This window comes from Grampus griseus (assembly GCF_964374135.1).
Source record: "Grampus griseus genome assembly, chromosome: 11".
Classification (NCBI taxonomy): Eukaryota; Metazoa; Chordata; class Mammalia; order Artiodactyla; family Delphinidae; genus Grampus; species Grampus griseus.
This window is the reverse complement of record NC_139005.1, coordinates 39049930-39073438: the sequence shown is the minus strand read 5'-3', so window position 1 is coordinate 39073438 and position 23509 is coordinate 39049930. Positions and strand designations below refer to the sequence as shown.

Below are 23509 nucleotides of genomic sequence, written 5' to 3'. Positions count from 1 at the left end.
TTTTTTTTTGCGGTACGCGGGCCTCTCACTGCTGTGGCCTCTCCCGTTGCGGAGCACAGGCTCCGGACGCGCAGGTTCAGCGGCCATGGCTCACGGGCCCAGCCGCTCTGCGGCATGTGGGATCCTCCCGGACCGGGGCACGAACCCGCGTCCCCTGCATCGGCAGGCGGACTCTCAACCACTGCGCCACCAGGGAAGCCCTGGGGTCTCAGTTCTTGGCTGGCCCCGGAACACGAGGTTGCCAGGCGTGTGACGGCAGCAGGTAGGAGTGAGCCGCTGGTGCAGTGATGAGCAGGAGAGGAAGGACGACGGCTGTTGGCCTGTGAACCTAGGCAAGAATGACCAGCCAACACAACCCAGACCAAGGTCAGTGGGCCCAGCTCAGTCCTGTGCGGCTGGTCAGTGGAATAGACCTGCAAGTGTGGCTCTTGTCACTCTAGGACTGGCTTCAGGACAGATCCTGCTGATGAGGCCAGGGCACCGTCCTCAGTTCTCCAGGGGAGTGTGCTGGAGTGGAGTCGGTGGCGGGGTGGGGTGGGGGGTCGGGGGGGTGCCCGACTCAGCACTGCAACCGCGCAAGTCCAGTCTGCTGGCAAGGGCAGTGGGGAGCCGGGGGAAGTCATGGCCTTGGGAATGTCCTCTGTTGAAAAAGAACCTGCAGGCTTATAAAATAACTTCTGTGTGGAACGTTGGTGTGTTGAAAAGCAGTTCTGTGTGCTTTTCCCCCTTGCTGTGGATCAGCAGTGCTGAGGCAGCAGGCGTGATACAGAAGTGTGAGCAGAGACCGTCTGGAATCCCCAAACTCCAGGGAAACTAAAGGTGACAGCCAGCCTAGTGAAGAGGAGAGGAGTTGGGGATGGGGGCGGTGGCGGCAGCCAGCAGGTGCCCCTCATCTCAGGGCCCTAATCCTGGCTCCAGCCAGCTGGCCAGGGGCGCTGCAAGGTCTTCCGGGCGAGCAAAGCCCACAGTCCTGAGCTGTTCTTTGCTGTGTTTGGGTTATCTCCCGCCATCCAAGGGGAGAAATCTAGATGAGATTTAAGAATTAGTGCTTTATGAATGTGGATCTCATAGTTGAAACCTCAGAACACGTGTTTTCAGCACAAGGTTTCATAGTTGAAACCTCGGAACACGTGTTTTCAGCACAAGGTGTTAAAGTGAACGGAAGGATTCAACCCCTTTTCAAGGAGGGTGTCTCCATGTGGGCAGAACTAGAGAATAAATGGGTCTTGAATATAAAAAGAAAAATCAATAGCATTAAAATATCTAGGAACATCTCTAAATATTTAGAATTTAAGCAATATACTTAAAAAATTGAGATATAATTGACATGTAGCATTATATTAGTTTCAGGTGTACACCATAATAATTTGATATTTGTATATATTGCAAAATGATCGCCATGGTAAGTCTAGTTAATATTCATCACCACACATAGTTACAAAAAATTGTTTTGTGTGTCATGAGAACTTTTAATATCTACTCTCTTAGCAACTTTCAAGTATTCAGTACAGTATTATTAACTACAGCAACATATTGTTAAATAACTGAAGTGTAAAGGAAGACATCACAAGGGAAATTAGAATATATCAAAATGATGCAGTGGAAGCAGTGCTTAGAAGGAACTTTATATCTTTAAATGGTTATATAGGAAAAGAAACTTGTAAAATTTTAATCTAAGCTTACACCTCGAGAAGCTAGATAAAGAAGAGCAAGGTAAACTTAAAGAAATAGAACAAAGGAAATACTGGAATACAAAATGAAATAGTGGAAATCAATGAAATACAAAAGGAACCAATAATAGAGAAAAATCAACAAAGCAAAAAATTAGATCTTTGACATATCAATAAAGTTGATAAATATTCAGCTAGATTGATTAAAAACAGATTAAGCACAAATTATTAATATGAAAGAAGAGGAATCACTGCAGATCCTTAAAATATTAATGGAATAAAAAGGTAGTATTATGAACAAACTTATGCCAATAAATTTGACAATTTAAATGAAATGGAAAAATTATTTGAAAGATACCAGTGACCAAAACTGGCACAAGAATTAATAAAAATTGGAATAGCTGTATATCTACAAAATAATTAAATTCACAATTGAAAACCTTCCCACTATGAAAACTCCAGATGCAGATTAGTTCACTGGTGAATTCTATAAAACTTTAAGTAAGAAATAATAAATAATACTGGCCCTTCAGATACTCTCTCAGAAACTAGAGGAGGAGGGAACACTTTATAACTTTTTTTGTGAGACCAGAATAATCCTAATATCAAAACCTAACAGAGACATTATAGAAGAAAATCACAGATCAATGTACCTTATGAACATAGACACAAAAATCCTCAATAGAATTTTAGCAAAATAATTCCAGCAACATACAAATATGCTTATGTGCCATGAGCAAGTGTGGTTTATTTCAGGAATGCACAATTTGTTTAATATTCAAAAATTCATCCGTGTTATTCAGAGGAGGAGGGAATTCCCTGGCCGTCCAGTGGTTAGGACTCCATGCTTCCACTATAGGAGGCAAAGTAAGAGGTATAGAAATAGATGGACACATACATTTTCAATTGATTTTTGATAAAGATGCCAAGGTAATTCATTGGGGAGAAGAGAGTTTGTCATTTCAGCAAATGTTCTAGAACAACTGGGTATATATAAAAAAACTTATAGAACAACTGTCCGTATTGGGGAAAAAAACAACAAAACCAAACCAAACCCTGACTCCTATCTCAAACCATACACAAAAATTAACTCAAAGGTGTTATAGATCTAACTGAAAAATATAAAATGATAACACTTCTGGAGAAAAACATAGGAGAAAATCTTGGTGACTTGGAGTATGTAGGCAAAAATTTCTAAGTTGGGCTATAAAAGGCATTAAATAAAAAAGAAAAGTGATAAATTGGATTTGATCAAAATAAAAAAAACTTTTATTCAAATTACTCTATTAAGAAAATAAAAAGGCAAGCCATAGATTGAGTGAAAATATTTACAATAAATATATCTGAAGAAGAACTTGGATCTAGTATATACCAAAAGATCTTCCAACTTAATTAGAAGACAACGTAAAAAAAAAAATGGGCAAAAGATATGAACAGGAACTTTAGAAAAGGAGGCTTAAAATTGGCCAATTGTTACATAGTCAATATTTTATGATAACTTGGTATGAAGTATAACCTATAAAAATATTGAATTAACTGTGTTGTACACCTGAAACTAATATAATATTGTAAGTCAACTATATTTCAATAAAAAAATCATATAGTAAAAAAACCCAATAATACCCAAAAGACAACCTTTAGAATGGGAGAAAATATTTGCAAATGAAGCAAGTGATAAGGGATTAATCTCCAAAATTTACAAGAAGCTCATGTAGCTCAATATCAAAAAAACAAACAACCCAATCCAAAAATGGGCAGAAGACCTAAACAGACATCTCTCCAAAGAAGACATACAGATGGCCAACAAGCACATGAAAGGATGCTCAACATCACTAATCACTAGAGAAATGCAAATGCAAAGTGCAGTGAGGTATCACCTCACACCAGTCAGAATGGCCATCATTAAAAAATCTACAAACAATAAATGCTGGAGGGGGTGTGGAGAAAAGGGAACCCTCTTGCCCTGTTGGTGGGAATGTAAATTGATACAGCCACTATGGAGAACAGTATAGAGGTTCCTAAAAAACTAAAAATAGAACTACCATATGACCCAGCAATCCCACTACTGGGCATATACCCTGAGAAAACCATAATTCAAAAAGAGTCATGTACCACAATGTTCACTGCAACACTATTTACAATAGCTGGGACATGGAAACAACCTAAGTGTCCATCATTGGATGAATGGATAAAGAAGATGTGGCACATATATACAATGGAATATTACTCAGCCATAAAAAGAAACGAAACTGAGTTATTTGTAGTGAGGTGGATGGACCTAGAGTCTGTCATACAGAGTGAAGTAAGTCAGAAAGAAAAAAAACAAATACTGTGTGTTAACACATATATATGGAATCTAAAAACAAAAACCAAAAAAGCGGTTCTGATGAGCCTAGGGGAGGGACAGGAATAAAGACACATACATAGAGAATGGACTGAGGACACAGGGAGGGGGAAGGATAAGCTGGGACGAAGTGAGAGAGTAGCATTGACATATATACACTACCAAATGTAGAATAGGTAGCTAGTGGGAAGCAATGTATCGCACAGGGAGATCAGCTGGTGCTTTGTGACCACCTACAAGGTGGATTAAGGAGGGTGGGAGGGAGACGCAAGAGGGAGGGGATATGGGGATATATGTATACCTATAGCTGTTTCCATTTGTTATACAGCAGAAACTAACACAACATTGTAAAGCAGTTATACTCGAATAAAGATGTTAAAAAAAAAAAAGAAATCAGGTTTAGACATTGAGGTAGAGAGAATGACCCCCTGCATGAAGGAAGCTAACAGCTATTGGCACCGTGACGTGAAGCTTGATGCCAGCAAGTTGAAGGAATCATCAGAACTAGTATCCTAAACTCTACTGCTCAAGGACACTGATCCGAAAGCTCAGATCCAGAATCTTGTCTTATAGGCTCTAGATATGTACTACTCCAACCTTCAAGTGCTGGAAGTCCAGTCTTCCCACTGGCTTGGGTCACTCTTTTCTTAACCTTCTGTGGCCAACTCTGAAGCTGTCTACAAGTTTATGTGTTTATGAACAAGTCTGTTACAAGTTATTACTTTTAGGTTTACAATTTAGTGGTAGTGGTGGTTGGGTGTGGGGAGGCTGATAATAGCTCATAGGGTAGCTAGATACTGTCACACACACTTTTCAAGTTCTCCATTTTCGTGACATAGGAAGTCTCTGGGTCCACGTTATATCTGATTCTCAGTCTATGTTGCCATATTCTGTCTCTATTCCTGAGCCCTCAGCCATGAACTGGCATATCAAGGAATTCTTCCTTTGTTTCATGCCTGGGTCGACTGGGCAAGTGGCAGCTCTGATCTTGGAACCATGACGAGTGATGATATACACTCCTTTCCCAAATTCTGTATTTCTCTAAGGAGAAGCGGGAGTTGGCCATGGACCCTTTTTGTGTTTTCGAATTGCTTCACTCGTATTACCCCTGAGGCCTGTTTTGTTCCTGAAGTAGGTTGGGGACATCCTGCTTCCTAGAACCAACACTACAAGAAATAAAGGTATAAACAAAGCCAAATGGGAAACAGGATCATGCTTGTAACTCTCTCTGGACAGGTAACAATACCTAGTATGGTCTAGAGATTCTGGGAAGGAAGGGAATAATGGGGTGAAATTACGAAGGCAGCTGGCAGGCTAAATGTTTCTTTGTTGGCATGACCAGTCTCTCTTCATCCTCTTCCTGGATGTAGGGCTTGATGCCGGGACCCCTGAGGCTTTCTCCACAAATAAAAGGAGGTGAAGTTGTGTGGTGACCCCATTTCAGAATCCTGGGAGCAGCCAAAACGATGTCCTTTGTCTCTCTGCTCTTGGTGGGCATCCTGTTCCATGCCGTCCAGGCCGAACAATTAACAAAATGTGAGTTGTTCCAGAGGCTGAAAGACCTGGATGGCTATGGAGGCGTCACTTTGCCTGAATGTGAGTTCCCTGCTATCTTGCTTTGTTCCACGCTTCATCTTCTTCTGTCTTCCCCACCCTTCTCTTCCGCCTCTTTTTTTCTCTACTTTTAACTCAATTATCTAATAATCCTCTTATCTGCTCATCTGTTTACTCTTTTATTACATTTATTCACCTGTCTCTCCTTTCTCCCATTGTCTGATTGGTTTTTGGAACTCTTAATCTTATCAAGATACTCTGTGGTCGGCCGTATTTGGAGATTGGCTGGAGAGCCTTTTTCTGTCTGTCCACATTTATGCTATATGCGGACATCCCTTTGATATCTCTTTTTCATCTTTCTTTCAGGGGTCTGTACCGTATTTCATACTAGTGGTTGTGACACACAAACCATAGTAAATAACAACGACAGCACAGAATATGGACTTTTCCAGATCAATAATAAAATTTGGTGCAGAGACAACCAGATCCCTCACTCAAGGGACATCTGTGGCATCTCCTGTGACAGTGAGTGACCACTTTTACCATGTTCCTGTGTTTTATTGGAGCCTACTCCTGGGATAATCTCCTTTTTTGGCGTCAAGCGCACCTCTAACTTCACTGCCTTGGACGCCACATCAACTGTGGGACTTCAACTGATAGTACTGAGTAAGAGGCTGTCAGAATTTTTCATTATCACCAAATCCCCAGACAGTCCCTTAAAGTTCACACGTAGATGATTTGAACTGTTTGGGGATCTTGAAGTCTAATACCCTGCATTTTCAGAGTAAGTCAGTTGATGAAGTTGATAATTCTTCTAGAGATGCCCCCAGAGAAGCGAAGGGAGTCCTTACCTAGGGGGAGGCATTATTGTACTGGATTTATCATATAGAAAGGCAACAGGCATAAGCCTCTAGATCAAAGAAGGACCAGGCAAGAGGGAAACTCATTACCTTTCTGGGTAATACTTAGCTCTCTCATTTTTCCCCCTGTAACTCCTGCCAGAGTTCCTGGATGATGACCTTACTGATGACATTATGTGTGTCAAGAAGATTCTGGATAATGTAGGAATTAACTACTGGTGAGTCCCCATTCTATTTTCTGCTTTACCCTTCTCCTCCTTCTTCTCACCCCTTTAGTCCCAGCATCATCCCCCTTTCTCTCTGTTTCCTGGTATTTAAGCTGGAATGTGGTCTTCAGAGCAAAACTCATCCAACAGACTCAGGTTTTCAGCTTTCAAGCCTCACTCACTCCACTCCTGTTTAGCAATTTTCCTAACAAGTGTTCCCTAATAGAGGGCTGAGACCCAGGATCTCCTTCACCTGGATTTGAATATTTAATTCTAAAGCAAGCCCTTTGTACCACTGCCCTACAATTTTCTTGGAGTTAAAAAAAATGGACCTCACTCCACTAGGTGGCTCAGTGTCCCTTGGCATCTGGCTAGGAAAGTGTAATTTTCACCCATACTCTTCCACCTCGTCCCTCCTGGGGATAAAGCTAGATGGAAGTTTGAACTAAGATCCGGCCAGTCAACTTGCCTTGTCTCTTTCTTCATGATCAGGTTGGCCCATAAAGCACTCTGTTTTGAGAAGCTGGATCAGTGGCGCTGCGAGAAGTGGTGAACACCTGCTGTCTTTGCTGCTTCTGCCCTTTTTATGTTCCTGGATCTCCTCTCCCCTATGGCTACCTCGTTTTGCTTCTTTGTACCCCCTTGAAGCTAATTTGTCTCTGAGCCCTGAGCCCTGTAGTGACACCATTGGGCTATTGCAAGGACTGTTCTCCAGGGATGAGTGACTGGTGCTCTGGACTTTTGACCCTTGCTCAGTGCCCCCAGTGGCACTTTCATTACAACAGTGGATTCTACCTCTATCCTGAATAAAGGGCCTGATTTTGAGTGGCTGGCTGTATTTTCTTTCTGGAGGGAGAGGGAGGAAATAGGGTGAGTAGGTGGACATGGCCATGGGTCATAGCCACCTTCATCTCTGCTAAAGAGGAAATAGGCTGAACTTACAATAACTCAAAGGTACAGATTTCTTTCTGTATCAATTCCATTCAACGAACATTTATTGATCACCTAGCGTATTAAAAAACTGTGGAGGGGTACTACATTTGGCTAAAAGCATCTGTTGCCTCAAGGACTCGTAGGAAAGATAAGAGAAACGTTAATACATAATTATAATACAAGAAAGAGTGTCATAAGTATCATGAGAGAGGTTAGAAATGTGCCCTGAGTAGTCATAAGAGGAAAGATAATTTATATTTGGTGGAGGGCTGTGGGGAAAGGGCTCAAGGAAAGATTCATGACAGAAGCGACATTTAAGCTTGTTTGAAGTTGGGATTTTGACAGATAGAGATGTAGGGTGGGAAAAGAACAGCAAGGGCAGGGGCTCCAAGAATCTGAAATGGGTGACTTGAGGGGGGTTGAGGTATTTCTTTACCCCTGAGATAATGAAATACCTTTCACAAATTGCTGTGAGAGGAACTCTTTCTAAAAACAATAGATGAGAACAGCTCAGCAATTGAAGATTCAGTCTGGACACCTGGGGCCTTTTTGTTGGGACCCTGCACTCCATTACCTCTTCTTGCGGCTTCTCTTTAAGGAGGAATTTTGCAGAACTGTATTCTAATTTGATTATGAGAAATGTGAAAGAAGGAGAGCCAGGAGATTTGATTCCTAAAGTCTGTTTCTGTTTCTCATTGATGGTCCAAAGCTGGGTAAGTCATCTCTGTCTCTGGGGCTCAATTTCCTCATCTTTAAATGACAGTTTTAGTCTAGTAATTTTTCTGAGATCTCTTCCTGCTTTGAGAATCCAACATTCTAAGACTCCAATTTGAATTACCCCATTTCTGTATTAGCTAAGTTATATCTTCTAATTCCCTCCTCCTACCTTCTATACCCACTGGGGCTTTAGGCATTCAGACCATATTTCTCTTGTCCCAGAGACCAGCAGCTCCCAAATGAATCCCCCATGGCCTGTTTAGGGACCTATAGGCCCAGGCAAGGGGTGGATAGGCCATCCCTATCCTATACTTAATGAAAACAAACTCTCAGGAAATAACTTGGTATTCATCATATGATTTTAGTCTGAATTTGAACACAATGTGACACATCTCCCGGGGGTATTGCATGCTATTCCCTCCCTAATTATGGGACAGAAGGCTTTTCGCCAAGTCTACAGGGTTTTAGGAATAACCCCTGTGCATGGTGGTGTGTGGGAGGGCAGGATTGAAGGGCCACTCCCACTGATCTCACACATCTACTTACTACTTTGCCTCAGTTACACCCTCAGGAAGGTATATGCTCTGGAAAATATAAGGGACCAACTCCACCAAGTGGGCAGAGCAGAAATGCAACTAAAGCTGGGACTGTTTTGCTCGGCTCCATAGCCCTGGCCTTCATTCTGTAGAGAAATATCCTGATCTTGGAAATTTCACCTGTGAATGTACCATATATGAGGCCATGATTTTTAGAGGGTTTTGCTGAAGGAAACTGACAATTGCAGAGAGGATTTTAGCCTGAGGGTCAAAGGATCAAGAACAGGTAGAAGCTAGGGAGCTGGCATGGATGTGGTCTTGACTGATGAAGACCTCTCTGCCTTTGGGTAGAAGCAGGACAGAAAGCTCCTTTTGTTCTCTTTCAGAGAACCCTCTTGGGAGCTGAATGGGACGTGGGGTGGTCGCTGAGCATTTGTTCTGCTTTTTCTAACTCCTTCTCCTTCCTCTAGGCCTGGAAAAAGTCCTGAACCAGGCAGGGATCGGAAGTGGCCCAGACTAAGGTGGGTGGTGGAGAGACTCAGGGCAGGGGCTGTCAGAGTGCACACGTTTCACCGAGCTCTGTGTGAGGAGGACCCTGGATGGTGTCCCAAAATATGGACTCTTTTTCTCTCTTTCTATCCTGATCTCTCCTCCATGCTACTTTCCTCTGTCATCTATATTGTCATGAAGGCAGGAATTTTACTGGACAAAATTGTTTCTTTTCATATGTTCTTTTTCTCACCCCCTCCTTCTCTCTCATTCATTCTTTTTTTTTTCCACACTAATTGAGAGCATATTAAGTGACAGGACAAACTAGACACTGGGGATACAGAATCTGTTAGGGGTCTCAAGACTTACACTTTAGAGGAGAATACTCCCTCCTATTTCCTAGAATCATGCAACAGAAAGGACTCTCCAGACAGATCCATCGTTCATTCCTGCATTCACTCCTTAATCAACAAATAGTTATTGAGGATTTACTATTTGCTATGTTCTATTTAGGTGTTACTTGTTAAGAACAAAGACAGCAGGAGACACACTTATTTTATTTCATTTCTTTCTAAGTTACTCTGGAGCTGTAACTTGCCAGAGATTTTTTGGTATGGGAACAAAGGAGGAATTGGGTCTCAGTACTAAGAAGGGACTGTCCCAGAATTAAGTGGGATATTTGCTAGTGGTCAGATAGGTTGATTTACACTTTGTGCATAGACAAAGTAAAAAAGTGCAGGAGAGGCAAAAGGGGAGGGGTAGAAAGGACAAGAAATGAGAGGAAAAAGCAATAGCTGTGGAAATGGCTGGGGAAGCTGTGAAGATTTTCTTCACTTTTTTTCCCCAGTTTTATAGAGTTATTAGCAAAAGTCTAATTCTGCCACCCAATGGCAGTTACTGGTATTTTGAATTAGAAAACTAGGCTGTGACTAAGTGCAACCCACTTCAGACACAATTACTAGCATGCTCTTAAGCTGTGGTGGAAATAGCTCATATGGCTGAAGGACAATGAATTACCAAGATATATATTTTGATATGAGTGATTTAAGAAAGACATTCATATAAAGAGAGAGCTGAACAACACAATTCCTTGACAAAATGTAAATGTCATACTTGGGAATATGCTGAGATGGAGTAGTGTGTGTATCGTATCCATGAGTAGGTAGCCTCTCTCTATCTGTAGGATCAATGACAGAACGCTCACTCACGCTTATGAATGATCTGACTCTTATGACTCCCTTCTCGCTGAAGTGTAACAGGCTGCTTGCTCCACCATTGGGAGCTCAAGTATGGAAAAATGACATTTTGTATGGAAGTCTGCTGCTATTTGCCTAGCAGACAGTAAATTCCTAGTTGAAAAAGGCAAAAGTATTCTGCACAATGGGCTGAACTGAAAGCAATTCATGTAGCAGTACGAAAGTAATTTTGCTCTAGAACAAAGTCCTAATTCATATAAAATGCTACATACAAAAGTCAGGATATCACAGACTATTAGGCCATAGCCAATGGCCCAATGGTCTAGCTAATAAATGTTTGATGGGTGAACAATGAAAGAATACTGTGTGTGAAGAACACAGTTGTGGCAGGCCTATGGAATTTCAGAAGGAAAATTAAAGTACATCATAGGGGTGCTCAACAAAAGAACCCAATTACTGGCTCAGAGGAGAACCAGAATGCCAAGGTGGTGACTTGGTTGACTGTTTGCAGGTAGCCACTTGGATACATGATATGAGCAGTCATGGAAGTGTCCAAGCCATGCAACAATGTTTGTTACAAAAACATATTCCATTGTCATCCACCAAAGTCACTGCTGTGGAAGTTACTAATGTAATTTCCTGGATGATAATAGGAGAAAAACTACCCAAAATTGGTCTTGGGGAGAATCTCCCAAGATTGCTAAAAGGTGGTTGACATGGGGCCACTGCCAGTGTTTCTGAAGGATTCAAAAGAATTTCAATAAAAATAGGGACTTACTTCTCTTTGGTCTTTGCTTACTCTTTAACTGAAATAGCAGCTGAAATACCATTAAGGTCCTGGAAATAGGCATTTTAAGGAACTTTAAGACGTATAGAGCAGTGACTTAATTGAACAATTGGAATGGGAGATTCAGACATTCTTATTAAAGATGTGATAAGATCATAAAGGGCTTCCTAGCTCAATTAGGTGAATTTGTGTCTGACCTGAAAATGAGGAGTGGTAAATGTGGAACCTTCTTAAAGAGATTTCTGGACATTGGGTTTTAAAAACATTAATTTAATTTTTAAAAAATCAGCTCCAGTGGTCCCAGGCTCAGGACTATATCTGCATGTTTGAGCTAAGGGCAACATTGCTTCTCAAATGCTACTATCTCTATTCTTTTGAATTAGACTGCATATTTTCCTAAGGCACCTCTGGATAGATTATTGATCTTGCCTCTTGTACAAACTAGAATTGATTGTAAGTGCCACCCCACTTCAATAATCTTTTGATGATTTACCTCTCCAACTCTTAACATCTCTCCCTGGAAAAGGACAAAGGACAGGCTCTGACAAGATTCCTATTGCTGCTTTACAAGCTTTCTTTTTTAATTATTATTATTTCTTTTATTTTTATTTTTTTTTTGCGATACGCGGGCCTCTCACTGCTGTGGCCTCTCCCGTTGCGGAGCACTGGCTCCAGACGCGCACGGGCCCAGCCGCTCCGTAGCATGTGGGATCTTCCTGGACCGGGGTACGAACCCGTGTCCCCTGCATCGGCAGGCGGACTCTCAACCACTGCGCTACCAGGGAAGCCCGAAGCCAAAGCTTTTACTTCATCTACACTCACACCTTCACAGTAGCGGACCCTTCCTTTGCAGGGCGTGCAATGCTGGCTACTCTGGGCCCGGTAGCCCTCAGGGATCTCCCAAGAGCCGCCGTCGGCAGGATGGGGAAGGACAGGATCAGCACGTGGTTGCGGGGTTCCATGATTCTCAGCTTGCCACGCACCGGTTCCGCTTCTGCTCCTCGCTCTCCCAGGTGTTGACGTCTGCCAGCAGCTTGTCTTCCATGATGCGCTCTAGCACCGACCACAGTCGAAGAAGCCCTCCACCAGCTTGAAGAGGCTGTTTCATCGCAGTTGCTATGGTGTAGCCAGGTGGGCGGAGCCGGCCCGCGTAGTTGGACGGCTGCGCAGAGGCCAGGGCGTCGCCTGGCCCTGTGGAGGGACCACCGGGAGAGGCATGCTCTCGGAGGTCCTGGGGCGGGCTGCCTTTTAAGCTTCCAGCCTGCCTCCCTGTCCTCTGCCTCCTCGTCACCCGCCACCTGATCTGGAGGAGCGGGCTCAGCCTGTTGCTGCCAAACGACACGTGGAAACGGTGGTGTGAAACCGGGCATCCAGCGCGCCGGGCCTGGGCCTCCTCTCGCCTCTCCTGGGCCCACCCGCCGGGCGTGGGGCGGCAGAGCAGCTCTCCCTTCATTTCTGCGGTACATTTTCTTTCATTTTGAGGTACATTTTGGTGTATAGAACTCTAGTTTGCATTTATTTTCTTTCATCATTATCAGAATATTAACCCATAAGACTTAAGAAGTCTATCCCTTCTGTTTGAAATCAATTTCAGTCTAAAGTTGGCTCCTTCGAAGGCAGGCTCGCCTTTACTTATTTCCCGGGTAAAAAGTACAAATGGAGGTCCTTGACCCAAGGCTCTTCTTTGTCGCACCATTGGGTCTTTCATGAACTGAGGAAGTCAGTGCATGCCTCCGTAATTCAGCACACACCGTCGAGCTCCGTGCACACTCCTCATGCCTGGTGTGCTCACTCCTCACGCCTGGTGTGCTCACTCCTGTGGAAAGAGGGCTGTGAGAACCGGAAATGGACCTGAGGCTGTTTGGGCAGGGATTTCTGAGGTCCAGCTCTTTGAAGCAGGAGATATAGAGTGTGCCAGCTGTGGGTGGGTATATCAGCTAGACTCTGCAGGACCCTCACCCTGTGAAGAGTGATGGGTGGGAAGGAAACCAAACAGGCCCTAAAACAGAAGTCCAGGCCTGGACCACAGTTGCCTGTGTCTAAAGGTGGTACTGTTATGGACCTGGGTTCTTAAACTATTTAATCAATATAAATTGATAATAGGCCAGACAAGAAATTCAGGCATGGCTTTATTGGGACTCGTGCTGCAGCACGAGGGAGTGAAAACAAGTAACAGGTGCCCTTGCTCGCTCACTGAGGGCGAGCTGTTCCCTTAAATGGGGTAAGGGTAGGGGCAGATCCGTGGGTCAGGCCAGCAGGTGGCTTAGGTGGTCTGCCCACTCCCTTGGTGGTGCTGTGTGCAGGGATCATGGGTAGTACCCTGTGTTTGCTTCTGACACCTCAGAAGTTGCAGTTGGGTTTTGGTCTTTCTGTTTTGCCCCAGCTGCACATGCCTGCAGTTATTTTCAGCCCCTTATAGTTTCTTTGTATTCTGTTGCTGGAGGAGACTTTGTCCAGGTGCGAGCATTGCGGCAAAGGGTCCCAGGCCCCAGGTCCCAGCCTGTCTCAGTACTGTTTAAAGGTAATTTGTCTTTTGTCTCAGGCTGTTTAAAATTTTTTCTTTTTGCCTTTAGTTTTCAGTAGTTTAATATAAATGCCTAGATTTGTTTTCTTTTGTATTTATCTTGCTCGAGGTTCGTAGTGGTTATTAAACTTCTCTCTCTTATCTCTAAACCCACCCTTATGCTTTGTGATGTGCAGAATATGGAAAGTATTTTCTTCTTTGACATCTGACTCCTCTTAGATTGTGGCACTAAAGGGAGACTACTTGCTGTTTCTGTTCGCATCACCCCAGCAATAGCTGGGGTTCCACTTTCAGCTTTTTCTCAGCACTCCTGGAACTAGCTTCCTCATGCCCTCTCAGCCATAGCAGGAACAAGGAAGCTCCCCCTCCCAGCTTCATAAGACCCCTTCTCTGAGCTCCTGAGATGGCAGCACAGATGGGCAGCACCCTGCTTAAGGATCTGAGTCCCAGCTCATGGAGAAACTCTTGTAGGCTTTCAGTTGATGGTCCAACCTCTTCTCTTTGTTCCCTTAGCCACAATTCTGTGATTACTATCTCTGTATTACCATAATGTTCCCTTTTCGCTTTTCCAATTTTGCAACTTCTGTTTAACTACATTTTCGTATTAAATTATATTGCTCTGTCCGTTTCTGTCTGTCCTTTCTATGACTCTAACTATACATATGTTAGATCTTACCATTTCCCATAAGACTTTGATGATTTTATGCTGTATTTCTCATTTTTTTGGTCTCTGTCTTTCAGTCAGGATATTTTCTGTTGACCCACATCCTAGTTTTATTCATCTTCTCTTCTTCTGTTTCTAATCTGCTTAATTTTGGTTATTATATTTTTCAGTTCTAGAGTTTACTTTTGGTTCTGTCTTATAGAATCCAGTTCTCTAGAGACATTCTCCATTTTGCCACATATTTGCTTGAACACATTAATCAAACTCATTTAAAAGTGCATGTCTGAGTAGATAAAAAGTATTGTCAAGGATGTGGAGAAAAAGGAACCCTTGTGCACTGTTGTTGGAAATGTAAATTAGTACAGCCATTATAGAAAACAGTAGGGAGAGACCTCAAAAAATGAAAAATAGGACTGACATATGATTCAGCATCCTACTTCCGGCTATATATCCAAATGAGGTGAAATCAGTATATTGAAGAGATATCTGCATTACTGTGTTCATTGCAGCATTATTCACAATAGCCAAGACATGGAAACAACCTAAGTGTATGCCAGTGAATGAATGGATAAAGAAAATGAGGTATAGCTATACAATGGAATGTTATTTGGCCATAGAAAGAAGGAAATCCTACCATTTGTGACAAAATGGATGGACCTAGAGGGCAGTACGGTAAGTGAAATAAGTCAGAAAGAAAGACAAATACTGTATGATCTCACTTATATGTAGAATCTTAAAAAGCTGAACTCTTAGAAATGGAGAGTAGATTGGTGGTTTCCAGGGGTTGGGGGAAATGAGGAGATGTTGGTCAAAGGGTACAAACTTCCAATTATAAGAAGAATAAGCTCTGGGGATCTAATGTACAGCATGATGACTAGTTAATCTAGTACAGTTAATACACTGTATTACATTCTTTAAATTTTCTGAGAGTAGATCTTAAATGTCCTCAACACACACACACCCAAAATGGTAATTACATGAGGCGGTGGATGTGTTAATCTTATTGTGGTAATTATTTCACAATATACATGTATATCAAATCATCCTGCTGTGTGCTTTAAACTCACACAATGTTGTTTGTCAATTATATAAAGCTAGAAAAAAGGCAAATGTTTATTGAACAAAGAGATGAATGAATATGAAAATGAAATAAAGTAAAATGCATGTCTGATAACTCTAATATCTGAGATCTCCAGTGGATCTGTTCTATGGTCTTTTATTTTCCATTTTTGGTCATTTGGTCCCATCTTAAGGAATACCTGACATTTTTAGAAGTGAAACTGAGACTCTGGCTGATGTCATCTCAGTCCAGAAAAGGATAACTTTTGCTTTGTGCAGGCATTTAGAGTCAAATCATCTTAATCCAATCTGGCATTGACCTCTTTTCAAATTGTGTTTCCAAATTGTTGTAAGACTGTTCTATTTCTTGTTCAGCATTACTCCTATGGTATAGTGCTTCTGTGACCTTCCATGGCTCTAGCTAAAGGGGTAATCACCACTTACCTCTTCTTGGTGGACCCTCAGCTCCAGTTTCAAACTACAGTTATATCTGCTTGGCTTCTCGGCCTCATAGACTCTACTTTCTGTTCAGCTTCTTACCCTTTTATCATGTGCTACATATGGCATTTACGTATCTCATGGGGAACATGGATGCAGAATGTTGGGCTCACCTTAAAACATTTTGCTTCTTTTGGGGATCTTGACCCAACAAATCCTGCCTGCCTTGGTAGCCCTGAATTTTAAGTTGTGTGTCCATATACCCATGAACTGCCCAAAGCTCAGCTAAGGTTCTCAGCCTCTTAGCTACCAGTTTCTGCCAGGCTTCTCAGTCTCTTGGCCACGTACCACTTGCGCATAGACAAAGGCCTTGAGGAGACAATTAATACAGAATATCAAGCTCGTCTCAGTACTCTTCTCTTCCCTCTGAGGTCTTGTTCTCTGCTGACTCTTGACAACCTTGTTAGATTTTCCAATACTTTCAAACAAATACTTTCTGCATTTCATTTATCTTTTTCTAGTTCTCAAAAGGAATGTTGATAGGGAAAGCTGGCTCTACATGATCAGGAGTGAGGTGTCTACATCCTTATAACTCAGAAAACATGAGATTTCTAGAATGATGGCCTAACTTTGTAGGTAAAGCCTTGAATTCCCCCAAAATCTTAGTTTGGGCTGGATCAAATATTTCTCTGTCATTTCGCTCTCGGTTGCCTTTCTCTGGATGTTCCACTTTCATCTCTGTGATAACTTGGTAGTGAAGTGATTTAAAGAGAAATTCCTTTCATTTTTCAAATGATCGTCGGGGGAGGGAGAAAGAAAGGGGGTGAAATCTGGCTTGACAAGAGCTGGCAAACCACTGCCTGTCCACCTCTGCACCTTTCTCTTATGCCCAGAAAAATTACATGCATTCTTAGTACTCCTAATATTCCTATTCCAGGTTTCTAAATCTTTCAACAAAGTCCTTTAGGAATATCGGGATCCGCACCATCCCCTATTCAGAGATGACATTTGATTGATTGCTTCTATTAATTTCTCTCATAAATATTCAACTCTCTGAGTATATATAGTTGAGGCTTGTTCAGCAAAAGACATACAATGTCCTCAGACACCTGTTACATCAGTGGCCGAGTACTACACAGTTGCTGTCAAAATACGTTTGTTGTTCAGTGGCTACTTGGATTCTCTGTCTTTTCTTGCATAATTGGGATATTTTAAACACTTTCTCTTAACGGGGCGACAACACATTCCCAACTTTCCAATTTCTGCCTTGAAAAACTGTTACCAAACACAGGTTTGTGTGTCTGATGCACAGTGAGGCCAAACAAACCAAAACGGCAGAGTCTGGAGCAGAGAAAGGTTGATTGCAGGGCCATGCAGGGAGAATGGGTGACTCATGTCCCCCAAACCCCCGAACTCCCCAAAGGGTTTCAGCAAAGCATTTAAAAAAAATTTTATAATGAAACAGATTAAGTTGAAACATTACAGATTATATGAGCACTATTCTTTCTATGTCTTTTCTAGGTCTCCATATGTATAGTTTCCTCTAAATATATATGCTTTACTCTTTGCAAATGGTATTTTACCTGAAAGGTGAGGAAAGTCTGAATTCATGTTTAATTCACAGAATTGCCTCAACTCAACAAATGTTTGGACTTAAGAAAATTACAGTTAGGTCTCCAGGCATCCTTTTTTTTTTTTAACATCTTTATTGGAGTATAATTGCCTTACGTTGTAGTGTTAGTTTCTTCTGTATAACAAAGTGAATCAACTATACGTATCCATGTACCCCCATATCCCCTCTCTCTTGCGTCTCCCTCCCACCCTCCCTATCCTTCTCGGTGGTCACAAAGCACTGAGCTGAGCTGATCTCCCTGTGCTATGCGGCTGCTTCCCAGTAGCTATCTGTTTTACATTTGGTAGTGTATATATGTCCATGCCACTCTCTCACTTTGTCTCAGCTTACCCTTCCCCCTCCCCATATCCTCAAGTCCATTCTCTACATCTGCGTCTTTATTCCTGTCATGCCCCTAGGTTCTTCAGAACCATTTTATTTTTTTAGATTCCATATATATACGGTATTTGTTTTTCTCTTTCTGAATTACTTCACTCTGTATAACAGACTCAAGGTCCATCCACCTCACTACAAATAACTCAATTTCGTTTCTTTTTATGGCTGAGTAATATTCCATTGTATATATGTGCCACATCTTTTTTTTTTTTAACATCTTTATTGGAGTATAATTGCTTTACAATGGTGTGTTAGTTTCTGCTTTATAACAAAGTGAATCAGTTATACATATACATATGTTCCCATATCTCTTCCCTCTTGCGTCTCCCTCCCTCCCACCCTCCCTATCCCACCCCTCTAGGTGGTCACAAAGCACCGAGCTGATCTCCCTGTGCCATGCGGCTGCTTCCCACTAGCTATCTATTTTACGTTTGGTAGTGTATATATGTCCATGCCACTCTCTCACTTTGTCACAGCTTACCCTTCCCCCTCCCCATATCCTCAAGTCCATTCTCTAGTAAGTCCGTGTCTTTATTCCCGTCTTACCCCTAGGTTCTTCATGACCTTTTTTCCCCTTAGATTCCATATATATGTGTTAGCATACGGTATTTGTTTTTCTCTTTCTGACTTACTTCACTCTGTATGACAGACTCTAGGTCCATCCACCTCACTACAAATATCTCAATTTCATTTCTTTTTATGGCTGAGTAATATTGCATTGTATATATGTGCCACATCTTCTTTATCCATTCATCCGATGATGGACACTTAGTTTGCTTCCATGTCCTGGTTATTGTAAATAGAGCTGCAATGAACATTTTGGTACATGACTCTTTTTGAATTATGGTTTTCTCAGGGTATATGCCCAGCAGTGGGATTGCTGGGTCGTATGGTAGTTCTATTTGTAGTTTTTTAAGGAACCTCCATACTGTTCTCCATAGTGGCTGTATCAATTTATATTCCCACCAACAGTGCAAGAGTGTTCCCTTTTCTCCACACCCTCTCCAGCATTTATTGTTTCTAGATTTTTTTGATGATGGCCATTCTGACTGGTGTGAGATGATATCTCATTGTAGTTTTGATTTGCATTTCTCTAATGATTAATGATGTTGAGCATTCTTTCGTGTGTTTGTTGGCAGTCTGTATATCTTCTTTGGAGAAATGTCTATTTAGGATTTCTGCCCATTTGTGGATTGGGTTGTTTGTTTTTTTGTTGTTGAGCTGCATGAGCTGCTTATAAATTTTGGAGATTAATCCTTTGTCAGTTACTTCATTTGCAAATATTTTCTCCCATTCTGAGGGTTGTCTTTTGGTCTTGTTTATGGTTTCCTTTGCTGTGCAAAAGCTTTTAAATTTCATTAGGTCCCATTTGTTTATTTTTGTTTTTATTTCCATTTCCTTTTCTCTAGGAGGTGGGTCAAAAAGGATCTAAGGATCTAAGAGTTTGATAGTATCTGGCCTTACATTTAGGTCTTTAATCCATTTTGAGTTTATTTTTGTGTATGGTGTTAGGGAGTGTTCTAATTTCATACTTTTAAATATACCTGTCCAGTTTTCCCAGCACCACTTATTGAAGAGGCTGTGTTTTCTCCACTGTATATTCTTGCCTCCTTTATCAAAGATAAGGTGACCATATGTGCGTGGGTTTATCTTTGGGCTTTCTATCCTGTTCCATTGATGTATATTTCTGTTTTTGTGCCAGTAGCATACTGTCTTGATTACTGTAGCTTTGTAGTATAGTCTGCAGTCAGGGAGCCTGATTCCTCCAGCTCCATTTTTCATTCTCAAGATTGCTTTGGCTATTCGGGGTCTTTTGTGTTTCCATACAAATTGTGAAATTTTTTGTTCTAGTTCTGTGAAATATGCCAGTGGTAGTTTGATAGGGATTGCATTGAATCTGTAGATTGCTTTGGGTAGTAGAGTCATTTTCACAACGTTCATTCTTCCAATCCAAGAACATGGTATATCTCTCCATCTGTTTGTATCATCTTTAATTTCTTTCATCAGTGTCTTATAATTTTCTGCATACAGGTCTTTTGTCTCCTTAGGTAGGTTTATTCCTAGATATTTTATTCTTTTTGTTGCAATGGTAAATGGGAGTGTTTTCTTAATTTCACTTTCAGATTTTTCATCATTAGTGTATAGGAATGCAAGAGATTTCTGTGCATTAATTTTGTATTCTGCTACTTTACCAAATTCATAGATTAGCTCTAGTAGTTTCCTGGTAGCATCTTTAGGATTCTCTATGTAGAGTATCATGTCATCTGCAAACAGTGACAGCTTTACTTCTTCTTTTCTGATTTGGATTCCTTTTATTTCTTTTTCTTCTCTGAATGCTGTGGCTAAAACTTCCAAAACTATGTTGAATAATAGTGGTGAGAGTGGGCAACCTTGTCTCGTTCCTGATCTTAGTTGAAATGGTTTCAGTTTTTCACCATTGAGGACGATGTTGGCTGTGGGTTTGTCATATATGGCCTTTATTATGTTGAGGAAAGTTGCCTCTATGCCTACTTTCTGCAGGGTTTTTATCATAAATAGGTGTTAAATTTTGTCGAAAGCTTTCTCTGCATCTATTGAGATGATCATATGGTTTTTCTCCTTCAGTTTGTTAATATGGTGTATCACGTTGATTGATTTGTGTATATTGAAGAATACTTGCATTCCTGGAATAAACCCCACTTGATCATGGTGTATGATCCTTTTAATGTGTTTCTGGATTCTGTTTGCTAGTATTTTGTTGAGGATTTTTGCATCCATATTCATCAGTGATATCGGCCTGTAGTTTTCTTTCTTTGTGACACCTTTGTCTGGTTTTGGTATCAGGGTGATGGTGTCCTCGTAGAATGAGTTTGGGAGTGTTCCTCCCTCTGCTATATTTTGGAAGAGTTTGAGAAGGATAGGTGTTAGCTCTTCTCTAAATGTTTGATAGAATTCGCCTGTGAAGCCATCTGGTCCTGGGCTTTGTTTGTTGGAAGATTTTTTTTTTTTTTTTTTTTTTTTTTGCGTTACGCGGGCCTCTCACTGTTGTGGCCTCTCCCGCTGCAGAGCACAGGCTCCGGACGCGCAGGCCCAGCGGCCATGGCTCACGGGCCCAGCCGCTCTGCGGCACGTGGAATCCTCCTGGACCGGGGCACGAACCCGCGTCCCCTGCATCGGCAGGCGGACTCCCAACCACTGCGCCACCAGGGAAGCCCTGTTGGAAGATTTTTAATCACAGTTTCAATTTCAGTGCTTGTGATTGGTCTGTTCATATTTTGTATTTCTTCCTGTTTCAGTCTTGGCACAGTTGTGCTTTTCTAAGAATTTGTCCATTTCTTCCAGGTTGTCCATTTTATTGGCATAGAGTTGCTTGTAGTAATCTCTCATGATCCTTTGTGTTTCTGCATTGTCAGTTGTTACTTCTCCTTTTTCATTTCTAATTCAATTGATTTGAGTCTTCTCCCTTTTTTTCTTGATGAGTCTGGCTAATGGTGTATCAATTTTGTTTATCTTCTCAAAGAACCAGCTTTTAGTTTTTTTTTTTTTCCTGTGGTACGCGGGCCTCTCACTGTCGTGGCCTCTCACTTTGCGGAGCACAGGCTCCGGACGCGCAGGCTCAGCAGCCATGGCTCACGGGCCCAGCCGCTCTGCGGCATGTGGGATTTTTCTGGACCGGGGCACGAACCCGTGTCCCCTGCATCGGCAGGCGGACACTCAACCACTGCGCCACCAGGGAAGCCCTCAGCTTTTAGTTTTATTGATCTTTGCTATCATTTCCTTCATTTCTTTTTCATTTCTTTCTGATCTGATCTTTATGATTTCTTTCTTTCTGCTAACTTTGGGATTTTTTTGTTCTTCTTTCTCTAATTGCTTTAGGTGCAAGGTTAGGTTGTTTATTTGAGATGTTTCCTGTTTCTTAAGGTAGGATTGTATTGCTATCAACTTCCCTCTTAGAACTGCTTTTGTTGCATCCCATAGGTTTTGGGTCGTCATGTCTCCATTGTCATTTGTTTCTGGGTATTTTTTGATTTCCTCTTTGATTTCTTTAGTGATCACTTGATTATTAAGTAGTGTACTGTTTAACCTCCATGTGTTTGTATTTTTTACAGATCTTTTCCTGTAATTGATATCTAGTCTTATAGCGTTGTGGTCAGAAAAGATACTTGATATGATTTCAATTTTCTTAAATTTACCAAGGCTTGATTTGTGACCCAGGATATGATCTATCCTGGAGAGTGTTCCATGAGCACTTGAGAAAAATGTGTATTCTGTTGTTTTTGGATGGAATGTCCTGTAATATTAATTAAGTCCATCTTGTTTAATGTATCATTTAAGCAAGATGTGTTGTGTTTCCTTATTTATTTTCATTTTGGATGATCTGTCCATTGGTGAAAGTGGGATGTTAAAGTTCCCTACTATGATTGTGTTACTGTCAGTTTCCCCTTTTATGGCTGTTAGTATTTGCCTTATGTATTGATGTGCTCCTATGTTGGGTGCATAAAAATTTACAATTGTTATATCTTCTTCTTGGATCGATCCCTTGATCATTATGTAGTGTCCTTCTTTGTCTCTTCTAATAGTCTTTATTTTAAAGTCTATTTTGACTGATATGAGAATTGCTACTCCAGCTTTCTTTTGATTTCCATTTGCATGGAATATCTTTTTCCATCCCCTCACTTTCAGTCTGTATGTGTCCATAGGTCTGAATTGGGTCTCTTGTAGACACCATATATATGGGTCTTGTTTTTGTATCCATTCAGCCAGTCTGTGTCTTTTGGTGGGGGTATTTAATCCATTTACATTTAAGGTAATTATCAGTATGTATGTTCCTATTCCCATTTTCTTAATTGTTTTGGGTTCGTTATTGTAGGTCTTTTCCTTCTCTTGTGTTTCTTGCCTAGAGAAGTTCCTTTAGCATTTGTTGTAAAGCTGGTTTGGTGGTGCTGAACTCTCTCAGCTTTTGCTTGTCTGTAAAGGTTTCAGTTTCTCCATCAAATCTGAATGAGATCCTTGCTGGGTAGAGTAATCTTGGTTGTAGGTTTTTCTCCTTCATCACTTTAAATATGTCCTGCTACTCCCTTCTGGCTTGCAGAGTTTCTGCTGAAATATTAGCTGGTAGCCTAATGGGGATTCCCTTGTGTGTTATTTGTTGTTTTTCCCTTGCTGCTTTTAATATGTGTTCTTTATATTTAATTTTTGATAGTTTGATTAATATGTGTCTTGGCGTGTTTCTCCTTGTATTTATCCTGTATGGGACTCTCTGTGCTTCCTAGACTTGATTAACTATTTCCTTTCCCATATTAGGGAAGTTTTCAACTATAATCTCTTCAAATATTTTCTCAGTCCCTTTCTTTTTCTCTTCTTCTTCTGGAACCCCTATAATTCGAATGTTGGTGTGTTTAATGTTGTCCCAGAGGTCTCTGAGACTGTCCTCAGTTCTTTTCATTCTTTTTTCTTTATTCTGCTCTGTAGTAGTGATTTCCACTATTTTACCTTCGAGGTCACTTATCCGTTCTTCTGCCTCAGTTATTCTGCTATTGATCCC

At 41.4% G+C, this 23509-nt stretch overlaps 1 protein-coding gene across 1 annotated transcript; it reads left to right on the top strand.

The window, feature by feature from the left end:
• Positions 1-5480: 5480 nt before the first annotated feature.
• On the top strand, positions 5481-7375 carry LALBA (lactalbumin alpha; the record flags this gene model as incomplete). The annotated part of the gene is made up of 4 exons (XM_082666925.1): positions 5481-5610; positions 5935-6093; positions 6571-6646; positions 7127-7375. 4 exons carry the CDS (start codon positions 5481-5483, stop codon positions 7185-7187), a joined length of 426 nt encoding a protein of 141 aa, XP_082523051.1. The 3' UTR covers positions 7188-7375.
• Positions 7376-23509: the final 16134 nt, after the last annotated feature.